This window comes from Bacillus rossius, chromosome 2, assembly GCF_032445375.1.
Source record: "Bacillus rossius redtenbacheri isolate Brsri chromosome 2, Brsri_v3, whole genome shotgun sequence".
NCBI lineage: Eukaryota > Metazoa > Arthropoda > Insecta > Phasmatodea > Bacillidae > Bacillus > Bacillus rossius.
In genome coordinates this window covers 38,402,861-38,424,871 of record NC_086331.1, presented here as the reverse complement: position 1 = coordinate 38,424,871, position 22,011 = coordinate 38,402,861, and the positions used below count along the sequence as shown (strand labels likewise).

At 33.7% G+C, this 22,011-nt stretch overlaps 1 protein-coding gene across 2 annotated transcripts in view; it reads left to right on the top strand.

Annotated features, from left to right (window-relative positions):
- LOC134529246 (protein Hook homolog) overlaps positions 1 to 22,011 on the top strand; it is a 150,661-nt gene that overhangs the window by 5,381 nt on the left and 123,269 nt on the right. For both annotated transcript variants that reach the window (XM_063363149.1, XM_063363148.1), the window contains exon 2: positions 15,276 to 15,361. In XM_063363149.1, the coding sequence (XP_063219219.1) occupies positions 15,276 to 15,361 (86 nt within the window). The remainder of the gene's footprint in view (positions 1 to 15,275; positions 15,362 to 22,011) is intronic.

The window sequence follows — 22,011 nt, the reverse complement described above, 5'->3', positions numbered from 1 at the left end:
GTCATAAATTGAAAATCACGTGGAAATTTTTTGCCACTTCTCACGGGAAAGGGCCAGTAGATGGAATTGGAAGTGCCCTTAAATGTCGCGTACAAAATTTAGTGATGAGGAGAGAGAAAATTGTGTCTAATGCACACGATTTTTCTGAAGCTGTAAGCAAAAACTCAAAGGTACAAATCATTTTGATGAATGATGAGGATTTCAGTAAATGTCATGAAGACCTAGCATTAAGAACATTTTTGAGAAAGCTATGGCTGTTAAGGACATTAAAAAAATGCACAAATTTTACGTAAATAAATTTAATTACGTCAAAGCCCTGCAACTATCTCGCTTGCAAAAAGCAATGTATGAAGAAGTGTTTTCTGATGAATCGGCAGACGATGATGAAAGATATCTTCTAATGCCTGATACATCACCAGACGAAAAAGAAGATAATGTTCCAATAGACGCTGAACCGAATAGTTTAGAACTTACTGCTAATAACATCTGACATGGTGTGTTTGTATTGGCACAGTTTGCCACAAAAAACAAACGTCAGATGTATCGTTACGTCACTATTTGCCAGAGTGATGTAGATGAAGAGGGCGAAGTCAAACTTATGAGTCTAAAAGTAGCAAATAACGATGCCTCTTTATTTAGAGCTGATGAGGAAGATATATCTTATGTAGCTTTTGATGACATACTGGAGATATTATCTAATCCTAGTCTGATTCTTAAGGGCAATAGAGTCTTTTATAAGTTTCCAAAAAGTCTAGATGTCTTTAAAAAGGCTTAAAAGAATTTGTACTTTGTTAAGAAATTTTCTAAGTTTTTTAAATAATTTTATTTCTTGTTTCTAAAAAGGTTTTATTTTTAATTATTTTAGTTTTATATTGTAAGTATATCAACATATTATAAGCGGTTTCGTTTAGGTGGTGTTTTTGTTCAAAAATAGCATTTTAACGAGTTCATTAACTACACTTTTGTAGCTTTAAAATAATTTTGGAGTTCCTATTTATGTGTTGTGATTTAAATCCTAAGGTTTCATTTAAAAATACTGCCTTTTACACTACACAAAGTGAGTGTAGTGTCAGTCACAATTCATTTTACTAATAAATATTTTTTTATATAACTTAAAGCTTTTATTTCACCATTTTATTGTAGTGTGTTTCATGCACTTTCAATAAAACCACAAATTGAAGTTATTATGCCAGTACAGAGGAAGATTATTGAAGTTTAAAAACACTCTCGAAAACGACTTTCTTTTGCATGTAGTGTCAGTCACGTTTATATTTTACTAAATAAATGATATTTCACAATATCATTGGTTGCCATTTTTTCTCTAGATAATAATTGTTGAAACTGCTATAAAGCCATGTTTAAATTGAAACTAAAACAGAGTTCTAATCGTAATATAAGACATAAAACGCAAATTGTGTCAAATGTAGAGTCAGTCACATATGGAATTGCCCCATGTATCAAGTGTCCCCACTCTACATTAAATTATAAAGGCTAACGTTTATATAATAAATGTTAAGATGAGAGCACTATACTTTTTATGTTAGCTCTGCATATGACTTAAACTTGTGCAGTAAAAAAACAAATTATGCTACATAAATTATTGAAGAGGTAATAATAATTTATAGTAACAATGTTTGAATTACTGTAAATCCTGAAATTCATTTATTTATTACCTCATAAGAGGCTAATGGAGAAGGTTTAGATGTTGGTGGAGGATGAGAGGGTGGTTAGTTGAGTAGGAGACTTCCTGACGAATAGAAGGCAGAAGGTGAGGGTGGGTGAGGAAAGGTCTGAAGAGGGGGAAGTAATATGAAGAGTTTCGCAAGGGAGTGTGTTGGGGCCCCTGTGGTTCACAATAATGATAATGATATTGGAGAGGAGTAGAGGCCAGGATGAGAGTATTTGCGGATGATTGCGTAGTGTCTGAGGTGTTGGGGGAATAGGTTCATCTGCAAGGTGACTTGAGCAGTTTGGAACAATGGACAGAGCAGAATGGGATGTCGCTGAATGTTGAAAAAACGAAGGTGGTTAGGTTCACAAGGAAGAGGAAGGTAACGAAGGAAGTGTATATGTGGAAGGAGCAGGAGATACAGGAGGCCGAAGAGTATTAGTACCTTTAGGTGAACCTACAAAATAACCTTGGATAAGGAAAACAGGTTTAGTGGGTGGTGAGTAAGGGTAGGAGGGCACTGGGGCTGCTAGGCAGGACTCTGAAGGGGGCAGGAAGGAGGGCAAGGTCAGGCCAGTGATGGAGTATGGGGTTGTGATCTTGGACCCCTACCTAGTGATTGAGGTAAGAAAGCTGGAGAAGGTGCAACGTAGAGTAGCGAGGTGGGTGAAGGGTATGTGGAAGAAAAGGGACTGGCAAGAGGGAGAAATGCATAGTCCAACAGAGATGATTAAGAAACTAGGGTGGGAAGCATTACAAGGGAGGAGAAGGGTGGAAAGGCTAGTCAGATTGTATTAGGTAATAAAGGGAGAGGGGGGCTGGGAGCAGCTGGGGACTAGGATACAAGGGCGGAGAGATCACGGATGGAAGCTCTTGAGGGACTGGTGGCGAACGGAAAGGGGTAGGAACGCTTTTCTTGGCAGGACAGGAAGGGAGTGGAATGGGTTGGATGAAGAGATGGTAGGGATGAAAGATGCAAAGGATCTGAAGAGAATGCTAGGGGGGGGGGGGGAAGTGTGTGATATGCGAGGACTCCTTACCACCGGGTGAAAGCCCAATTGCAAGCGTAATATTCAATTTAATACTCCAAAAATATTTGGTGCTTGAGGTAACTGTAACAAAGAACTAAAAAAAATATACAGCGCAGGTAAGCCACCACAGTAAATATTATACCATTTGTATCAAGTCTCCCTATGCATCAACCCTCCCCAGTCTCCCCAACTAATGTATTGTGTATTCATGCAATCGCCGACATTCATTATTTACACGTGTGCGTTTTAACATTTTTTTCAAGAACATTAGTCAAAGTAGGTATTTTTTTTATAATAAAACTTATTTAAATAAAGACTGTATTGAAACTGTAAGGAATTTCTAATGCTTATATTTCATGTTTGTTGTTTTATTTGAATAAGTAATTGTAGTACAAAATGTTTGTTTAGTTACATTATATTTAAAGTACTTACGTACTATTTTGAATGATGTAACACACGAGTCTGATGGAAGGCAATAGTTTGAATGGATTTGTTTAGGTAGTTCATTTTCTGTGAGGATTACATGCTGTTCACTTAAGTAGCTGATACATTGAATTTTGCAGTCTTTCCAAAGAATTATTTGATTATAGCCGTCATATATTCTGTGTTTGATATGGCTGGTGTTTCATATATATCCCAGTTCAACCTTGGATCCTGAAGTCTTGATCCAGATAGCATGATCCTGTTTGCTTGATCCTGTGGTACTTGATGCTTGCTGTTTTTAATTCAGTACATCGAAAGATCCTTTTAGCATGATCCTGTTTGCTTTATCCTGTGGTACATGATCCTGCACATTAAAGAAATTGCGAAATAAGAAAGAATTATAATTGTAGGTTAAAAAAAATCCTTTTATTCTACTTACGATTTTAACTAATTATTAAATGACAAAAAAATTTTTAATGTACAGGATCTTTCAACGTACTAAACTGAAACAGCAAGCATCATGTACCACAGGATCAATCAAACTGGTCAATCATGCCATTAGGATCAAGCCTTCAGCATCCAGTGATACTTAAATGTATGAAATGGAAGAATAAGCATATTTTATATTCTCTATAGTTGGTTACATTTGTGCTAAACAAAGAGATACACGATCGCGGGTAAAGAATTAATGGTGGCTGCAGTGTGAAAAAACAGGTACCTATTGTAACATAAGCTTTAAACTATTATCTTTCACAAAACAGTTGGAATTAAGAGACTATTGTTTCAGGGTAAATTTAGGGACGTGTGTATAGTGTGAAAAACATGTTTTCCGGTTTTTGTCTTTCTGTTCTAAAAAGCCGCAATATCCTAATATTACCTGCATCTGGGTTTCATTCTCGGCAGGTTCTTAAGTATGTTTAAGGAGGAAATTTCTTGAACAGTTCTTGAACAGTTCTTGTCGGTGAAGGCTTGGTAATTAGGTAAAGTGAGATACTTTTAAAAAATTACTTTAAAAATTTCAAAATGCTTTTTTTTTTACATCCTGACATGTTTTACATTCATTCTCGGTAATTTTCTCGAGTTGCTCCTTTTCCATAAATAAAAGAATAAAATTCTGAAAATATATTTTTCAAACACTAAAGACGTTGGTTTCTCTGTTCACCCTGTAAACATTGTTTCTTAATTTCTACTGGTTTCTGAGAAGTTACCATTTGTAGGTCACATTAGATACCCTATGCAGTAAAGCAGCTGTTGCCATGTTGTGCTTTAAATATTTAAAATTTTGCTGCGTACACATTTACAAAGCATGAAAATAGTAAACAAAAACCATTGATAAAAAAACATTTATTTTGGCTTTCGACTACTTTAGAAATCAGTAGATTTGGAAAAGGCGATCACAGTTGTAGACTGTGGTTTTCCGTGGACAATGTGACATCATTCACGTGAGAATAAGGATACACACCGCCCACAGGTTCAGACTATTGTAAACGGGCCTTTACGATGTGTATATTTTTGATTTGGATATTGTAACGCAATGTTACGTAAATAATAAAATTATGTGACTCCCACTGTGCATCCAAACCCAAGCATCAACTCTTGACAGGGATTTGTTTTATCAATATGGAGCCATGAAGCACCGACTTGTTACGTGCGATAACATGTAACTCAATGTATAAAAGGAATTGCTATGTTTGATACACGCAATGACAATTACTTTTATACGACAGGTTACGTGCTGTTGCACGCCTCCATACTGCTAAAAAAAATCCCTGTCAAGGGTTGACGCTTGGGCTTGGTTGCACAGTAGGCATTCATGTAATTATTTTTATCAAGGTATTATTTACATTACATTGCATTACAATATCCAAATCAAAAATATACACATTCTTGTATGAAAAACCACAGGATCAGCAACACAATTAAAGCACAACATGGTGATGGCCGCTTCTCTAATGTCACCTACAAATGTTAATTTCTAAAAACCATTAGGAATTTAGTAAAGCTGTTTACAGGGTAAATAGAGGAACGTCTTTAGTGTTCAAAAAAGGTATTTTACAAATTTTATTTACAGAAAAGCCACGACGTGAGAAATTTACCTTGTAATAGCGTGGATGGCTAGTTTGGTTATGTTAGCGTAATCTAAAATATTTTAAAATAGTGTGCATGATTGTTAAGTTTTGTTAGCTACAGAATAATTCTATAAAATCATTCGAACTTGGTTACGAATACTGATATTAAATTTAGCTAACTTCACCCAACAAACCATCCTTACTATTTTGTAGTGTTTTTAATGTAGCTAACCAACCATTCACACAATTTAAAATGCTAATGTATGTAATATAAATAACTGTTCATACAATTTTAAAGTAATTTAAATTTTGCTAACCAACCGTCCACACTATTAGAAAATATATTTAATTTTGCTAACCTAACCAACAATTTTTATGATTTTACAAAATTTTTATGTATCTAACCTATCATAACCACACTATAAAATAGTCAATTTCTGGTAAACTACTTGAAGCATCACAACACCCTTTTAGGCATTGATGGGAAAACAAGTCAGTAAGTAAGATAATCATTTTGGAATTTTTATTGTAATTTTTGCAGAAAACTTGTATTCCTTCAGGATTACCAGTAATTCTAGAGCAGAGTAACTTTTCTGTAAAAGAAATTGAACATGCATTTTCTTACTTTCGGGCAAGATTTGGGGACTATTGTAGATCTTGATTCCATAACACTGCTGATGATGTCACCTAGATGCCTTCGCACACATAATTAACACCCCTACATTCTTCTGGGAAAAGTGCGGAATTAGGGGTGTTTTGGGCGGGGAACAGTAAACACACTATTTTTCACATATTTCATTTTTTTGAATAATGTGGTTTTTCATTATCCTAAAGGTTAGGTCAGCTACATTAAAAATACCATCAAGTATGTGTACCAAGAATTTTCATAGTTACACAGTATTTCTAATGTACTGTTGTCACTAAACATTATGAATGTTATTTGCATGGTGAGGTAATCCATCTCCAGAGGGGATAGAGAAGATAGGGAGAAAAACCAGTTGGCTGAGCACCCTTTCCTTCCTTTTTGCCATTCTAAAAAATTTTGGCTTAGTTTCACAATCTCAATAATTTAGAGTGATGTACGTACTTCATAGTGTGAGGTTGGAGACAATATAATAAACATTACTGTGACACAGAACATCAGCACAATATGTGACAGCCATAATTTCAAACTTACGGATTCATAACTACTATTACTTAGTACTGAAACAATGCATACCTCACTGACTAGCTATGATCTGAACTATAAATACATAAACACTTGAAGGAATTTTGATGGAATGTTGAAATATTATTTAATTTCCTGAAAAAAAAACTATGTTACTGTCTATAATTGATTATTGAAATAACATCTCAGACACAAACTAATTTTTATTGTTCTTTTTATCTTTACAAAAGTTCTCATGTCTCATTGGCTGCCATATACAGACCGTGAAATAAAATGTACATGACGAAAAGACAAACTGGTACCCCACAGTTTACTTGCTCAAGACCAAATTTCCTGTTTATTTGTACCGAAAGTGAAAATTATCTTACTGATGATTGGTAAATCTCATGGTTGCTTTCAACTCGCGGTACAAGTCAAAGGACTCCGTCTTCGAAAAAATGATAAAGTTATTCTATAATTGTTGTAGCCAAAATTTCTAAATTAAAGATCTGAAACATAAAAAAAAAGGTTAATTATACACTGTATAGCTCCAGCTCAGGCGCAAAATTTTTACATCTACATTCCTTTGTTAATTCTAAGCCACCGTCTGACACGCGATCTCTTGGTACCTCGTGCAGATGCTGACTAACTCAATGGCTGCTCTTTGCCCTCCGAAAAGGCCAAGGGCGCTCATGTGATGTCATTTACAACCAATCATAAAAATGCACATAAAAATATGAGCCAATACTGGTGCATGGCAACAGCATCTCAACCGACTTATTTTTATTTAGTTTAGTTAAATTTGTTACATGCCCACAGACAGTCTGAGACTTTAGAGGTGGGCACGACACAAAACAAGTAAAAACAAGCACTTATCACAATAAATAGAGACAGCACAGGATATACACAAAACATGAAAACAGAAATGACATAAATACCAAAAGGACAAGATAACATGACACATTACTTAGCAAAATGTTAATTACATAATTATAAAACCTCAGTGAATACATTTACTATATACACAAAATATACAGAAAAATGTATAATACAAAATATAACATGTGACTAGAGGACATGTTAAGAGGATAAATTTTTAAGTTTAGACAATTGATTATTATTGTGATTCATAATTATGATGTCATTAAAGTTATGTAGAGTACAATATGTTTGGTATAAACGAGAATTAAATTGTGTTATTTTTAACCCAGTGGTTTTCAGGAAATAAGTACAGTTAATTTTAGCGTTAAAACAATTTTCAAGAAACAGAAAATCTAAATATACTCTACGTGCACCAAGAGGAGTTAATGCAGGTGTAGGAAGGTTTTTTAAGTTTATTAAATTAATTAATTTTGTTTGTATACTTTCTAGTTTATTTGCATCGGCCGACTTGATGTCATTCCAGATTACTGAATAATATTCTAATTTGGACCTTATTACTTAAGGCAAAATACAGGGAGAGAATTGAGTCGGAATTAGTAGCATAAAAATTAATAAATTTGATCATAGCAAGGGTTTTGCGGGAAGACATGTATAAATAGTTTACATGATTATGGAAAAATAATCTAGAATCTAGAATAACACCAAGATCCTTAATTGTTGAACATTTCGTGCTTACAGAGTTTTCTAAAATATAAACAAAATTAAGTGGTTGATATTTCCTTGTAAAGGATATAACAAATGTTTTGTGTTTATTTTGTGTAGGTAACCAGATTAAATTTACACCAATTGTTTATTTGGGAAATGTCATTTTGTAATAAAATTCAGTCATTCTGTGTTACTATATTCCTAAATATTTTTAGATCAACGGCAAAAAGTACTCCTGTAGAATGGTTGAGTATTTGAGGTAGGTCATTTATATATAAATTAAAAAGAAGAGGCGATAATGTGCCTCCTTGAGCGACACCAGAAGATATACTAAACAGGGAAGAATTGTGGTTATTAATTGTAACATAAAAACTTATATTAGTTAAGTAATTAGAAAACCAGTTTGTAAAATTTTGAGTTAAACCAAAGTTAATTAATTTTTTAAGAAGTATAGAATGGTTCACAGTGTCAAAGGCCTTGGCTAAATCACAATAACAGGCATCCACTTGCCCTCTGTTGGTAACCTCTCTGTGTATAGGATTTAAAGAAGTAAGCAAGTTAGTGGTGGTCGATAATCCTTTCCTAAAACCATGCTGACTGCTCGATAAACTGTTCTTAAGCTGGAAATTTAAAAATCTAAAAATTATTTTTTCAAATATTTTAGAAAAACCATTGAGTAGAGAAATAGACCTATATTTATTAACATTCAGTTTAGAGCCTTTTTTGTGGATAGGTATCACCTTAGCAGTTTTCCATTTCTCCGGGAACGCAGAGGATTGTAAACTAGAATTAAAAATATGTAGCAAAAGAGGGACTAATAATTCAGAGCAGCCTTTTATAATGAAATTAGGTATGCCATCAGGACCCGTAGATTTGGATGATTTCAACAATTTTATGCCCCATAATACTAAACATTCTGAGATTGTGGGGACAGGTATAGATACTAAAATATATATTGTTTGTCACAGGTTGTTGGATACGTGTAGAAGGTTCGTAGACACTAGAAAAATATTTAGCGTATCCATTGGCTAGTTCAGTGGGATCGTTCGTAATAGTTACCATTAATGTTTAGAGAATGCTGTTCATAAAAGCCATCTTCATTAGTTTGAAATTTAGCCAAAAAATTTTAGGGTTAGTTTTAATATAATTATTGGTATTTCGAGTCCATTGAATTTTGTCTCTTTTTATTAAATATTTTACTAATTTACAATAATAACTAACTCTTATGTGACTGGCAAAATTATTGCATCAGCCTGCTTTCAAACAAAGGATTCTAGCAAACATACAAAAAAATATGTGAACACACACAAAATCTTAACAAAAAAAAATATCTAAAAAACATGATGACCACATGTCCATGAATCCTTGAAAAATAGGAATTGTCCTTGAATTTTAACTATCCTTGGAATAGCTGGAAATGTGCTTAAATTTTGTAATGTTCTGGAATTTAATTGTTTCAGGAAGTTATTTTGACAGCAAAGTGAATAAATATTACGTTCAATTTATGTTATGGTTGAGTCTTGTTACTGTAATATGCAATAATTGAGATATTGATATATATATATGTATAATGTGTATTTCTTTGGTTCAGTATTAATACATATGTGTGTCTGCAAGTCACTGTGTTCACAACTGTTTTAAAGCTAATAATTTTTTTAAAAAACATTTGGAGGCTGTTAAGTGTTATGAAATTTGTTTTTGCCTTGAATGATTTTCATTTTTTTCCGTTCTTTTACTGAAAACCTTGAAAACACAATATTGGTCCTTGAAATCCTTGAAGTGTCTTTGAATTTATAAATCATATATTTGTGGCCACCCTGAAAAATATATTCAAATGACTTTTTCACAATAATGTAAACCTACCATCGGAAATATTATAATAAATAAAATTAATGTAAACTATATTCAAAAAATGTGTTGCAAATGCACAAATTGGTACCTCTCAAAAGATTAAACAGCTGTTAGTTACATCCTACCAGAAAACCTTACTGAGTATTGAACATGATCAGAAAAAGTATTAATCATTTATATAAACTTTTTAAAAAGGGGAGAGTGCAGTAGCTTTAATTGCTACAATGTGTGCATTGGAGGGCGCTCGTGCATAGAGCAGGGAAATTAATACATTTTATTTCTATTACGTATGCATGGCGCAACGTTAACATGTACCTATAATTTAGTGGCTAGTAATTGGTGAGATATTAGCCTACGTTTTTCAGGTTGTTCCCATTAGAAAAAGAAATTGTCATTATCTAGATAAGTGACCCACAGTAAATGTACATGAAATATACTAGAAAATGTTTCAATTTCGTAACATATTGTTCTCTAAAAGATTGGCATAAGCTATCATATTTATGCGTTCATACATTTTTTGAATATAAAAATAGTATTTACAATGTGTTATTTAGCTGTCACCAGAGAATTATGCTTAAAATACTATTTAACACTGCCAACAAATGTTATATTCAGTGCAAAATTTTACGGGTTAAATTTATGGCTAAGAATTGAATTATTGACCAATTTTTCACATGTGTTGTGCAATGTCGTATGTATGGCCTTCCTTCCTGTGATGTACTCTTTTATGATGTTATGCACTGTGCACCCCACTTAAAATGAAGCTAAACATATAATGGAGCAGTAGTCTAATAGAAACTTCCTATGTAAAATGAAAAAATAAGTATTTACTTTTACTAGTTCAAGCACGGTAACTGAGAGAGCTTGCGAAATACACAGGTTTAAGAAAATATTCTGTATATCATTATAAGCACTCTTTGAATCTGATTAAAGAAAACTATCCATTCAACTAACGTAATGTTAATTACCTTTTACCTATGTCATCATGTTAGGCACTTGAACAGACTGTATTGTAGTTATTAGTTAGCAGCCGAATGTTTGCGGGATGGCTGGTATCCTGCTGCCTGTGACTGTGTAAGGACGTGATTGCCTCTTCTGGATGGTTCGTCATACCGTGCGGCAAGAGATGGGAAGTTGACTTTACTTCACCCAACCACTCATTAAAACTGTAAACTTCTTGAAGTATTGCAATTTCCCCTTAGAAAATTATTGTAAAACATGCCATGAAGTAAAAAAAAAATCACCAGGTTTTATTTTTTTTAATGGAAAGGTTACTCTGCTACAGAATTACTGTGTGCTATGTTTGGATTTTCTGATTTACCCAGCTGTAGATCTTAATTATATACCTATCACTTTGGATATGCAAATGCCTGTGAGGCACATTCATATATCTGTTTTTTCTTGATATTATTAGTGCAAGGTAATGTTTGGATAGATTAAGTGAAGTTGTTACATTCCAGGTTGGCCCGGCTAAGCAACCCAAAATAGAAACAAGACACTCATCACAGGAAAGTTTATTTACAATGACTTTGAAATTATGTTGTTTTTTTTTAAGTTCATTTGTTTGCCAACATTAAGGATAAATAATTCTTTCAAGAGAGTAGTGTTTTCTGCTAAAGTTTTAAATAAAAGTTTTTTTTGGGCAGTCTTTTATTATAATTTTTTCCAAAACATGTGGATCATAACTTACATATGTCCAAGTATTTTCTGCAAATTTTCACTTAAGCTCATTGCTCAGTTATAAATAAAAAATCCCTTAGTTATTTTCAATACCAATGTACCATAGTGCAGATATGTCCCGGGAGGGTGGTGACAGTCACCCTGGGCCAATGCCGACGTCTGGGGTCAAATTTATAGTTTAAAGAAAGTCATAAAATTTAAAAAAAGTTACTTTTCGGCCTTACCCCGACAAACAGACATGAAATTATCTATTCGTAAAATCTTAATTCATTTTCGTGAGCTGTTGATCACACAACCGCACGCAGTGACAGTCGAATGACTACTATCTGAACAAGGAAGTTGCCTTTCCTTACAAAGATGAAAACAAAGGGAAGCAACCCCGTGGGTCAACAGTCCAGTCACAATACAGAATCACAAACATGACTGTATAGGGAATAATATGCTGCTAGAAATTTTCTCTGAAAGTCTGGAAAGACACATCACACCACCTCAAGGTTCATTCTGATTGGCTGGCAAGGCAGCGCCCACTACAATTTCTAGTCCAGTGCTGTGCATTTGTGCGCCTATGTGCTGGGTTTTCCCAACAACGCACTCACTTGAGGCGTAAAAGATAACTTACAGGCGACAGTGTGTCACGCCCATGTATCGTCTGTGTCTTTCTTTTTTTTTTCTTAACATCTAGAATGTTATAGCTACACTTACCAGAATATGCTTTATAATTGTAAAAAAGTAATTACTATGTATTTTAATTTTAATTGATCAAGCAAAATAGAGCCAAATTAATAATAAAATAAAAACTACATTCAACTTCATATAAAACCTAACCAAAAAAAATAATTTATATTTAACTACAAATAAAATACCTTAAATGCCTATGCATAATAGAAGAAACATGTGTATAAATTAATTGTGAAACATGAAGACAACATCAGCAACATAACTCATCCTCAGTTAATTTTTATTAATAGGAGGGGGCAGGAATTATGCTATGTTACAAAGTTACATGACAAACTTTAATATGACCTGAAATAACTAAGCTATACATGTATATCTACAGATATGGACAGAAGTATAATCATAAGCACAATGATGGACAGAAATGACTATGCATTTGTATTATATAAAGTTCTTTCAAAAGCAGAAAAGCCATAATAATAATTAGTTTAAGTGATCTGATAAAAGTATATAGTAACCACACAACCAAAAATTCAGTCATTAATCACTAGATCACATTTGTATTTAATGGTTCATTTCATTCTTGACGTAATTAGGGAGTAGTCTACTGTGCGATTCCATAAAAAATACTGATGATGTAACCCCTACATGGGACTATGGGGGTTTTGGAGGGGGAACTATAAACATGCTATTCTTCACGAATTTTATTTTTTTGAAAATTATAAATTTTTGGTATTGTAAAGCATACTATAATTCCCCCCCCCCCTCCCCCCCCCATGCTATAGTCTGTTTTGTTATACCAATATTTCATTTTAATATCTGTAGACATTAAAACTTATGGTGGTATTTATTAGTATATCTTATGATACTGAAAAATAAAAGTTTCAGGTAGCGTGGTAAAATATGGGGAATAAAATACCAGTATAACAAAATAGACTAGATCGGGTAGAATTGTATTCTACTTCATAATACCAAAAAAAAAATTTTTTTCTTAAAACGTGATACCAAAATTATAATATTATTTCAAACTCTCTCTTTTTAAAATAATAAATTACAATATCACAATATAGACTAGACCGGATGGGACTAGTCTACTTCACGATACCGTGTAAATATTATGGCAAAATGTTTCACATTCACCAAATTAAATACCGGTATCGCTAAACAACATAGACCTGGTAGAATATAAGTCTATTTTAAGATAACCTAAACCTTTAATTAACCTAAATGAAATACGTGAAAAGTACTGCTTATACATTCTCTCTCGCAAAAACCCATAAATTTCTCTGCTTATACCGTAAAAATGTACAGTACAGTCTTGTTGATGACTTCATCAATATCCCTACCATATAGCGATGTAAACATATATATATGTGTGTGTATTTTTTATTAGCTGACCTACCCTCATAAAAACAAACGCTTTGTTTTTATCTTTCAATGGTCACATAACTCACCTCTCACATCAAACAACTACAAATCACAAACATTTAAAAGCTCTAAAAACCCACTTACCTTTCTTGGCTTTATGGCAATAATCTTTTACTATTAATATTTCTTCTGTAGTTATTAAATTTATGCCAAAAACAATTGCCATTCCTCCATTTAATTTATTATACATCGCGAAACTCAAACCGTTGTTTTCCTGTTCACCAATAAAATAACACGACCACACATTCTTTCTCTATACTGCACCGTTATATTAATTTAAACATGACCTTGCTCTCTTGAGACTACTTCATTTATTTTCACATTTATCCAATAAATTTGTTAATATCTACTTCTTACTTCTTGTGTACTTATTAATTCACTTTATAAAAATATTTATTTACTTATTAATGCACTCTTACCACGATTGTTCCAAAATTCAAATATAATTAGTTATTTTTTCACGGCGCTATTTTGTCTTTCGCTGTTGCCAATTTAATATGCTATATTTTCTTTTATACCGCAATTCATTTTTTTATCATTCAAGTCATACATTTCCTCTACTTTATTTCCAATCAATAGGTATCTGGTATAAAATGAACTTCACCCCGTAATTATAAGCACAACATTGTAATGTAGCAAATTCATCCACTGAGCAATATTTTATTGGCACCCCTTTTCCGTGAATAACAGCCTATCTATTGGGCATGGAACTAACCAGTATTCTGGTGACTTCGTACCGAATGTTCTTCCACTCTTGCAAAAGCACCTTTGTGTTTTGCTGGAAACATTGTGCTGTCTCATTCTTCTACTTGGTTCATTCCAAAATTGCTGAATAAAATTTAGGTCGGCTGACTGGGTGAAGGGGTGTGCTATAAAATAGAAAATCCACAAACAAACTACCCCTTTTTCTTAAATAGTTGACAATATTCAGATACTAGTAAGTGTTACATGGTTGTGTTGTAAAAATTAGTGCTAAATTTTTTGGATGAGAAATTTTGGTGAAATTAGTTAGACCTTTTCGTAGCCAATTGCAGGAAGACATGAATAATTTTAAATTTTAGTTTTGAATCAAAATAAGTAGGTGAAACAGGCTTGCAATTAAATTGTTCCTTCTATATAACTAAATGTGCATGTGTGAATGTAGTGCATGTGTAAAGTTTCTTGTTCTTAAATTGTAGTTACAGTTTTAAATAATTATTGATTATGGAAGTTTAGTTTATAGTTTAGTGCATCTTGTTAAGCATTTTCACTAACAAATTGTATTGAACAACTAAACAAGCATTGCGAGTCTTACATCAGGCTTTTTCCCTAAGTGGTGGATAGGAAAAGTATCACGAATATGTTTGGTAATTTGGGAAATCAAATACTTTAGATGGATTAAAATTAGTAGCTGCTGAGCGGTAGTTTTATGTATGTATATAAAAATTAAAGTATAGTACGCAGTAGCGTTGGAAATGTTTTCATGTTTGGGTTTTCATGTTTCAAGGTGTTTGATGTGCTTTAAAAAAAATTTGCTTGCTTGGTGACTTCATAATATAATTTAATTTGTCTTATGCTTATTATATTAAGTCCTTTTCTTGAGTATGGATACATGTATGTCTGTATATATGCATGTATGAATGAATGATCCTTTGACAGTCCCTTAAGTTATGGTTTATCTGTCTGCATGATAGGAGTTAATAATTTAAAATGTGTGATTTTTTTTAATTTTCAAGCTTCAGACGTTTGATCTTGATGCACCTCACCACACGTTAGAAGAGATAAGCGATGGCGTTGCGATGGCTCAAGCGCTTCGTCAGATGTAAGTAATATAATTATGATTTCCTGCACATGAAACTTGAAAAAGTAAAGTAAATAGGAATGGGTGGAATCTACATTATACAAATATGCACAGTTAGTTCCTGCATAGATTTTTGTGACCTCCAAACCACTTCTTTACTACCTTGATATGATGAATTAAAAGTTGATAAAAACCATTATCTTCAACTGGCTTGCCTCATAAGCCAGGCCTTCATTCGTAAAGCCACAAAAATTTTTTATAATTATGCATCTTTATAGTTCAGTTTTTGTCTTGGAAACAAAAATTACACTCTAAAGTTTTGAATGTTCTAGACTATTACAGAGGCTGCAATGTTCAGCCATATTCTGATCCAGATCACAAATTGCACTAACTTATTTTATAACATCTTATGTACTGATTACAATGATGCAGATTTTTTTCTTATGAATTCATAGCATATCTATTGGGCATAAAAATGTAATCTTACATTCCTTACAATGAAATCAATACTCTCTTGTATGAAACATCAATACAACTCCTTCAGCACGAAAAGTATTGCTGCTCATAGCATTTTTCCATATGTTTTTCTGAGCTTCAGGCAAAACAACTCCTTTGTGTCAAGTCATGGTTAAAATTAATAATATTACTATTTAAAAAGACATGGAAAGTATATAGGTTGTTTAAAAACTCATCCTATGCCGATTGAGATAGAATTTATACAGACCAATGAATCTTTGGATCAGTTCTTAAGGGCAATATTCACCCATTGAAAATTAGTTTTAGAAATGACATTTGTGGATAAAGTAAAAAATTTGTAATGTTGTAACATTGCATAACACTTGCCTCCTGCTTTTAATAACCACACTTAACTAAGAATGGGTTATGCATCCTCCCTCTTGTATTCTATTAGGTACCCTAGAATGGTACTTTAAACAAAAAAAAACACCTAGAAACGGGCTAGGCAAAAAATAATAAAGTTAAACTACTAATCCAGAGGCAAATACGAGGGTGAGCACATAAAATGTTATTATTAACGCATACACAGCAGAGAAGGTGTGTTAATATGGAGTGTAATTAGTATAACCAACATATAAAAACACTAAGTTCACTGGTTACCGAGTGATTTTTATTTGAGATAGAATTTATTTGATTTATTTTTTGTTTTAGTAGTCACAGACAGAAAATAATAAGGTACGTTATAATTTTTATATATTTAAATTTAAATAATAAAAATAACATTTTATTAGGATTTAACAAAAATGGGCAAGGCACAACTAAATTTGATATTAAATTACAACAATAAATTACTAATGTTTAAATGCCTGGCAGGGATTATTTTGTATAGATTAGGCTAGTATTACACCAAAGAACAAGTGTTCATTTGAGGTTTCAGACAGTAAATTACAATATAGGTGCCCATTGTATAGAGCTTATTTTTGGCTGAGAGAGTGTTCGATGTGGAGAAAGTTGAGAACTGCTGATTGAATAACGTACGCACTATGGATAAAATTGACATTTTTATAGTAGTCTTATATGGCTGCTGGTGCTCTGGGGATGTAGTTTGGGGCCATCCCACCAATATGATGGCACCCATTAGGCAACAGGGTAATTTAGATGGCTAAGAAGAGGTAGTCGGTAGCTGAGGACTGAATCTCAATTTTATTGAAGAAAGGAAAAACGTGAGTTGACTTGATAGCAGAAAATAGGACCCCACACTGTAAACACAAAGGTTACTCAATGGAGGCAGATTTAGTGAGGTCCATGGAAGATGTTAAATGAGCTAAGGGAAATCGCAAAAATAGTAAGAAGAAAAAAAAAGGACGCCACTGGAGTTTCTCTTACCATAGTGGAAGAGGCCCGACAATTAACACATGAAATAGGTGCAGCCGCGGTCGCGGAAGAAACACATGTCTAGCCACCTGAACTAAAGTTTCCACAACACCGATAGCACTCCTCTTGCAGAGGGAAACTATTCTGAATCTGGGGCAACTACATCCTAGTATCACCCAGATTGTTTAATATTTTGGTCCTGGACCGGCAGACAAGTCTCGAGAGCCCAGAAGTTTAGTCGATGGTTGGGCCCGAACGAGGGGTTGGCCACCTAATTAAAGAGGCCAGAAGGACCATCAGAGATTAATAAAAAGGGGGGCAGGGCTCTAACGGAGGTTGGGTGGAGGAAAACTCATCCAATTGGCCAGTAGGCCAGGGAGGGAAGTGGATGTAAACAAAATAAAAAAAACGTGGTCGCACCCATGTTTAGTAGATGACAATGCCGGTAGATAGCACGCCAAGGCGTGCTGATGAGAGATACTGCCTAGGCTGAAAGATCTAGAAGGTGCTGCACTCTGGCGGGTGGTACAGAAGTGATCTGCACTTAGTGCGCCAGACGTCCAAGAGATGGCATCCAAGTGGTCGTCTGAGAGCTGACATGAGGCATGGCTTCAGCTCATGGGAGGGGAAATGGAGTTAGGGCCGGACACCAGGTCAGTGCTTCGGGCACCTGGTTCTAGGAAGCACAGCGAAAAACACAGCTGGCAAGGGGTACGGGGGGGGGAAGCTGTCATAGGGGGAACTTGGCGAAACTGGCATCTCTGGCGTGCCCTTGTTATGGCGAACAAGATCTTCGTGCCTGACTGAAGATGCAGACTTCAGCCAACATCTTAGAAAGCTCGTGCTTCAGACGAGGCTAACAAGTGCAGTAACTCTGAGAACGAGTCTCGGCCGGGGCACGTCGGGCAAGAGAAATTACATCTGAAGTCGTGCTCAGAAGCAAGGGAAAATCGATGAACCTTGCTGACCTAACAAGAGACTGCTGAAGATGTACTGATCAAAGAAGATGTATATCATCCACTGTTAAATGTAATTTTATCTTTTGAAACTTAACCAAGTAATGACTTATCATCTGTTTATAGAAATTACAAAGATGGAAATTTTCTTGGTCTCTATAATTCAATTAAAAATCACGATTGGACAAATTTCTATAAATATTCTGATGTTAATGAACTTGTTGATCAGCCGTCTAAATGTTTAACTGATAAAATGGATATTTTCATTCCACTTACTATTAAAAATTTATGTAAATATCCTATGTGGTTTACCAAATAATTAATTAATTCCTTAAAATCCATGAAAAAACTATCATAAACTTTACAAGAGAAATAACAACCTTTTTTACCACAATTATTTTTCTTATTATAGGAAACATGTAAAAATCCTAATAAAACGGGATAAAATTAACTGGTCAAAAGTAAGAGTAATCCCAAAATTTTTTGGCACTACGTAAAATTAATGAAAGATGGTTAAAAATCAATGATCTTATATATCCTTCTGTGTTGTCCAATGTTTTTGCTAAATATTTTTCTAGTGTATATGTGTCTGCTAATTGTAACCCACCAATTTCTATTACTGATATGGGCTTCGATGCTATACCTTTACCAACCATTTCAGAAAATCTTGTCCTTTGGGGAATTAAGGTCCTAAAAACCTTAAAATCAACAGGACCTGATGGCATTCCAAATTTTATTTTGAAAGGTTGCTCCAATTTACTAGCACCTTTACTACACCATATTTTTAATACCAGTTTAAAATCACAAGTGTTTCCCGATAAATGGAAAATAGCCAAGGTAACACCTATCCATAAAAATGGTTCAAAATTTATTGTTTCTAATTATCGTCCAGTATGGTTTCTCCAAAATTTTGGAAAAAATTATGTCAAAATTTCTAAATTTTCATGTCAGTAACAGATTATCAAGCAGTCAACATGGCTTCAGAAGAGGAATGTCTACAGCTACTAACTGAATTACATTTCTTAATCGTATATATAATGAAGTAATTAATAATGGACAGGTAGACGCCTGCTATTTCGATTTGGCCAAAGCCTTTGACACTGTTAACCATTCTTTATTACTTGGAAAGTTATCTCAGTATGGTTTATGTGATAATTATATAAATTGGTTTTCCAGTTATTTGACCAACAGAAGTTTTTTTGTATCTATAAATAATAATAATTCCTCACTTTCCAATGCTAGTTCTGTAGTTCCTCAGGGTGGCACACTATCTCCTCTTCTTTTCAATATCTTTATTAATGATATCACCAGTGTCTTAAATCACTGCACCGAAGTCCTTTTTTCGGATGATTTGAAAATTTACAGGAAAATTAGTACTCCCAAAGATTGCTTATTATAACAACATGACATTAAAAAAATTAATGATTGGTGCATGTGTAATTTAGTTAGACTCAATAAGGAAAAAAAACTAAGATAATATCCTTTACGAGGAAATATCATCTAGTTAAGTACGACTATAATTTGTTGAACTCTCAAATCGCGAGAACTACCTTAATAAAAGATCAGGGAATCTTCCTAGATTCCAAGTTATTTTTTCATAAGCATGTTAACTATCTATATTCTACTACCTGAAGAACTTTGGCCCTAATTAAATTCATCACTTTTTATGCAAAAAATTCAGATTCTATTCTTTCTCTCTATTTTTCTTTAATTAGATCTAAATTAGAATATTGCTCTATTATTTGGAGCAACTTAAAGATGACTGATAGTAATGAAATTGAAAGCATTCAAAATAAAGTAATTGAATTAATTAATCTAAAGAGATTCCCTGATTCTATATTTACACCTCTCTCTGTTCGTAGAGACCACTTGGATGTACGCTTTATTCAAAATTTCTACAACTCTAAAATTCAATGTAATTTTATCCTTGATAACTCTGGCTTGAGAGTACCTCAATTTAATAGTCGCTTAAAATCCACTTTATATACTATTAATAATAATAATAATGACATTATCTATAGTATGATTTATAATTACAATAAATTAGGTTTCTAATTCTTTTGGTGAATTATTTGGCATTTGTAAAATAAGTCATGCAATCTAGTATTTTGTATTGTTATAATCTTAGTTAATAATTATAACAGAGATTTTTTTAAATTTATATATATACATATACAGTAGAACCTCACATATCTGACCATGACGGGACCGGGCCATGGTCGGAACGGCCAAAAGGTCGGATATCCATAGGAGCAAAAAAAAAAAAAGCCTTTCCCAGCTATACAGTACGTACAGTAATACAACTTTATTTGTAAAAATGTTGCTGTATACATTTCAAACATTTACTTTTGTTAAATTATAAATGAGATGATAAATACAATGTAAGCATACCTTATTTAAAGAATTCAGTAATGTATTTTTGTTTCAGTTTTGCCAAATCTTGATTTTGCAGAAGTGTCCCTCCACTTTTTCTACCCACAATACATTACGTTATGTTTAAAAAAAACACAGAACAGTACAAGATTATAGTAGTAGAACATTCTGCACCAACAATCACGGCTGAACTGAACAGTTTGCGACACGAAGACATATTGTAGATGCGTCACTTTTTCAAGTCTGAACAGGCTCGCCAACCACGGAGACTAGGTCGGATATCCGGAGGAGTCGGTTGTGGGAAGGTCGGATATGAGGGGTTCTACTGTACATATATTTTTCTTTTATAATTTTGTGTTGTCTGTAGTTATTGGTGTTTATTGTAGTGTTGTATTTTTTTGTGTCTGTTGTTGTGTTTGTGTATTTGTTATCACCACCAATACGTGATACTCTTCCTTCGTGTGTTGTCCATGTGTTGTTCTTATCTGCTATAGTACCACCGGGGAGGGAGTCCATATGTTTGTGGTGATAACCTTATGTTTGTCCATGTATAATTATCGTGCCCACCACCCAAGTCTAATGACTGTCGGTGGGCATGTCACAATTTTAAATAAATAAATAAATAAATAAATAAATAAATAAATAAAATGTGCCTGAGGTGCTGGGAACACAAACAGAAACCAGTCCGGCAAAGTTTAAGTTTGAGAATACAGTAAGGAAAAGAAATTTAAATTAGCTAGATCCATTAGATCATTAAAAAAAAATATATAACAATGAGGTGAAACAGTAAATCATGCCAATAGTTTACTGATTCGCGGCACAGTTATGTTGTTAATGTTTCCTTAAGGGATCATAATTTTTATAGTAATGTTTCATCTGTTATGCATAGGTAAATTTACTTTGTTAAATAGTCAATACTGAACAAAGTTCAAACCCTTTTGCTTCTTAGTTAAGGAAACCACTTAGAAACACGTGGAACTAAAATCCCGCAGTGACATAACAAAGTTTACGTCTTGAGAGATGATGCGCACAACAGGTTGTTCAAGCATGAAAAAGCCTTGTCATAGCTTTTTAAGCATAACCAGGAAGTTGGGAGAATGCTAGGACCATGTAGGTAAGAGCTCCAGCTTACAAGGTTTCTTGATAGCCAACAAGAGGTTTCATGCATTCGAGCTAACAACGATTATCAACGTAATATATGTAGCAAAGTTTGTCAAACTGTGTAAAGCAGTGGCGAACATTGGATTCATGAAAAACTCTGTTTTTGCGACCAGCCACGAAACCTTACTCGTGGACTGGCCTATGTTTTCCAGAGGAAATCTCGTCAAATGCCAGGTATCGTTTTCACAGAACTGAAGTGTGAGGCACTTCTGTGAATCTGCTTCCAGCCCATCCGTGTTTCTCGCTGACGTCCGACAGCAGCAGAAATAGGCTTTGGAGCACATACTCAACTTTATCTCTTAGAGATGCTGCGGACATGATGACGAATTGTAGCGCAGAATTTATTGCAAG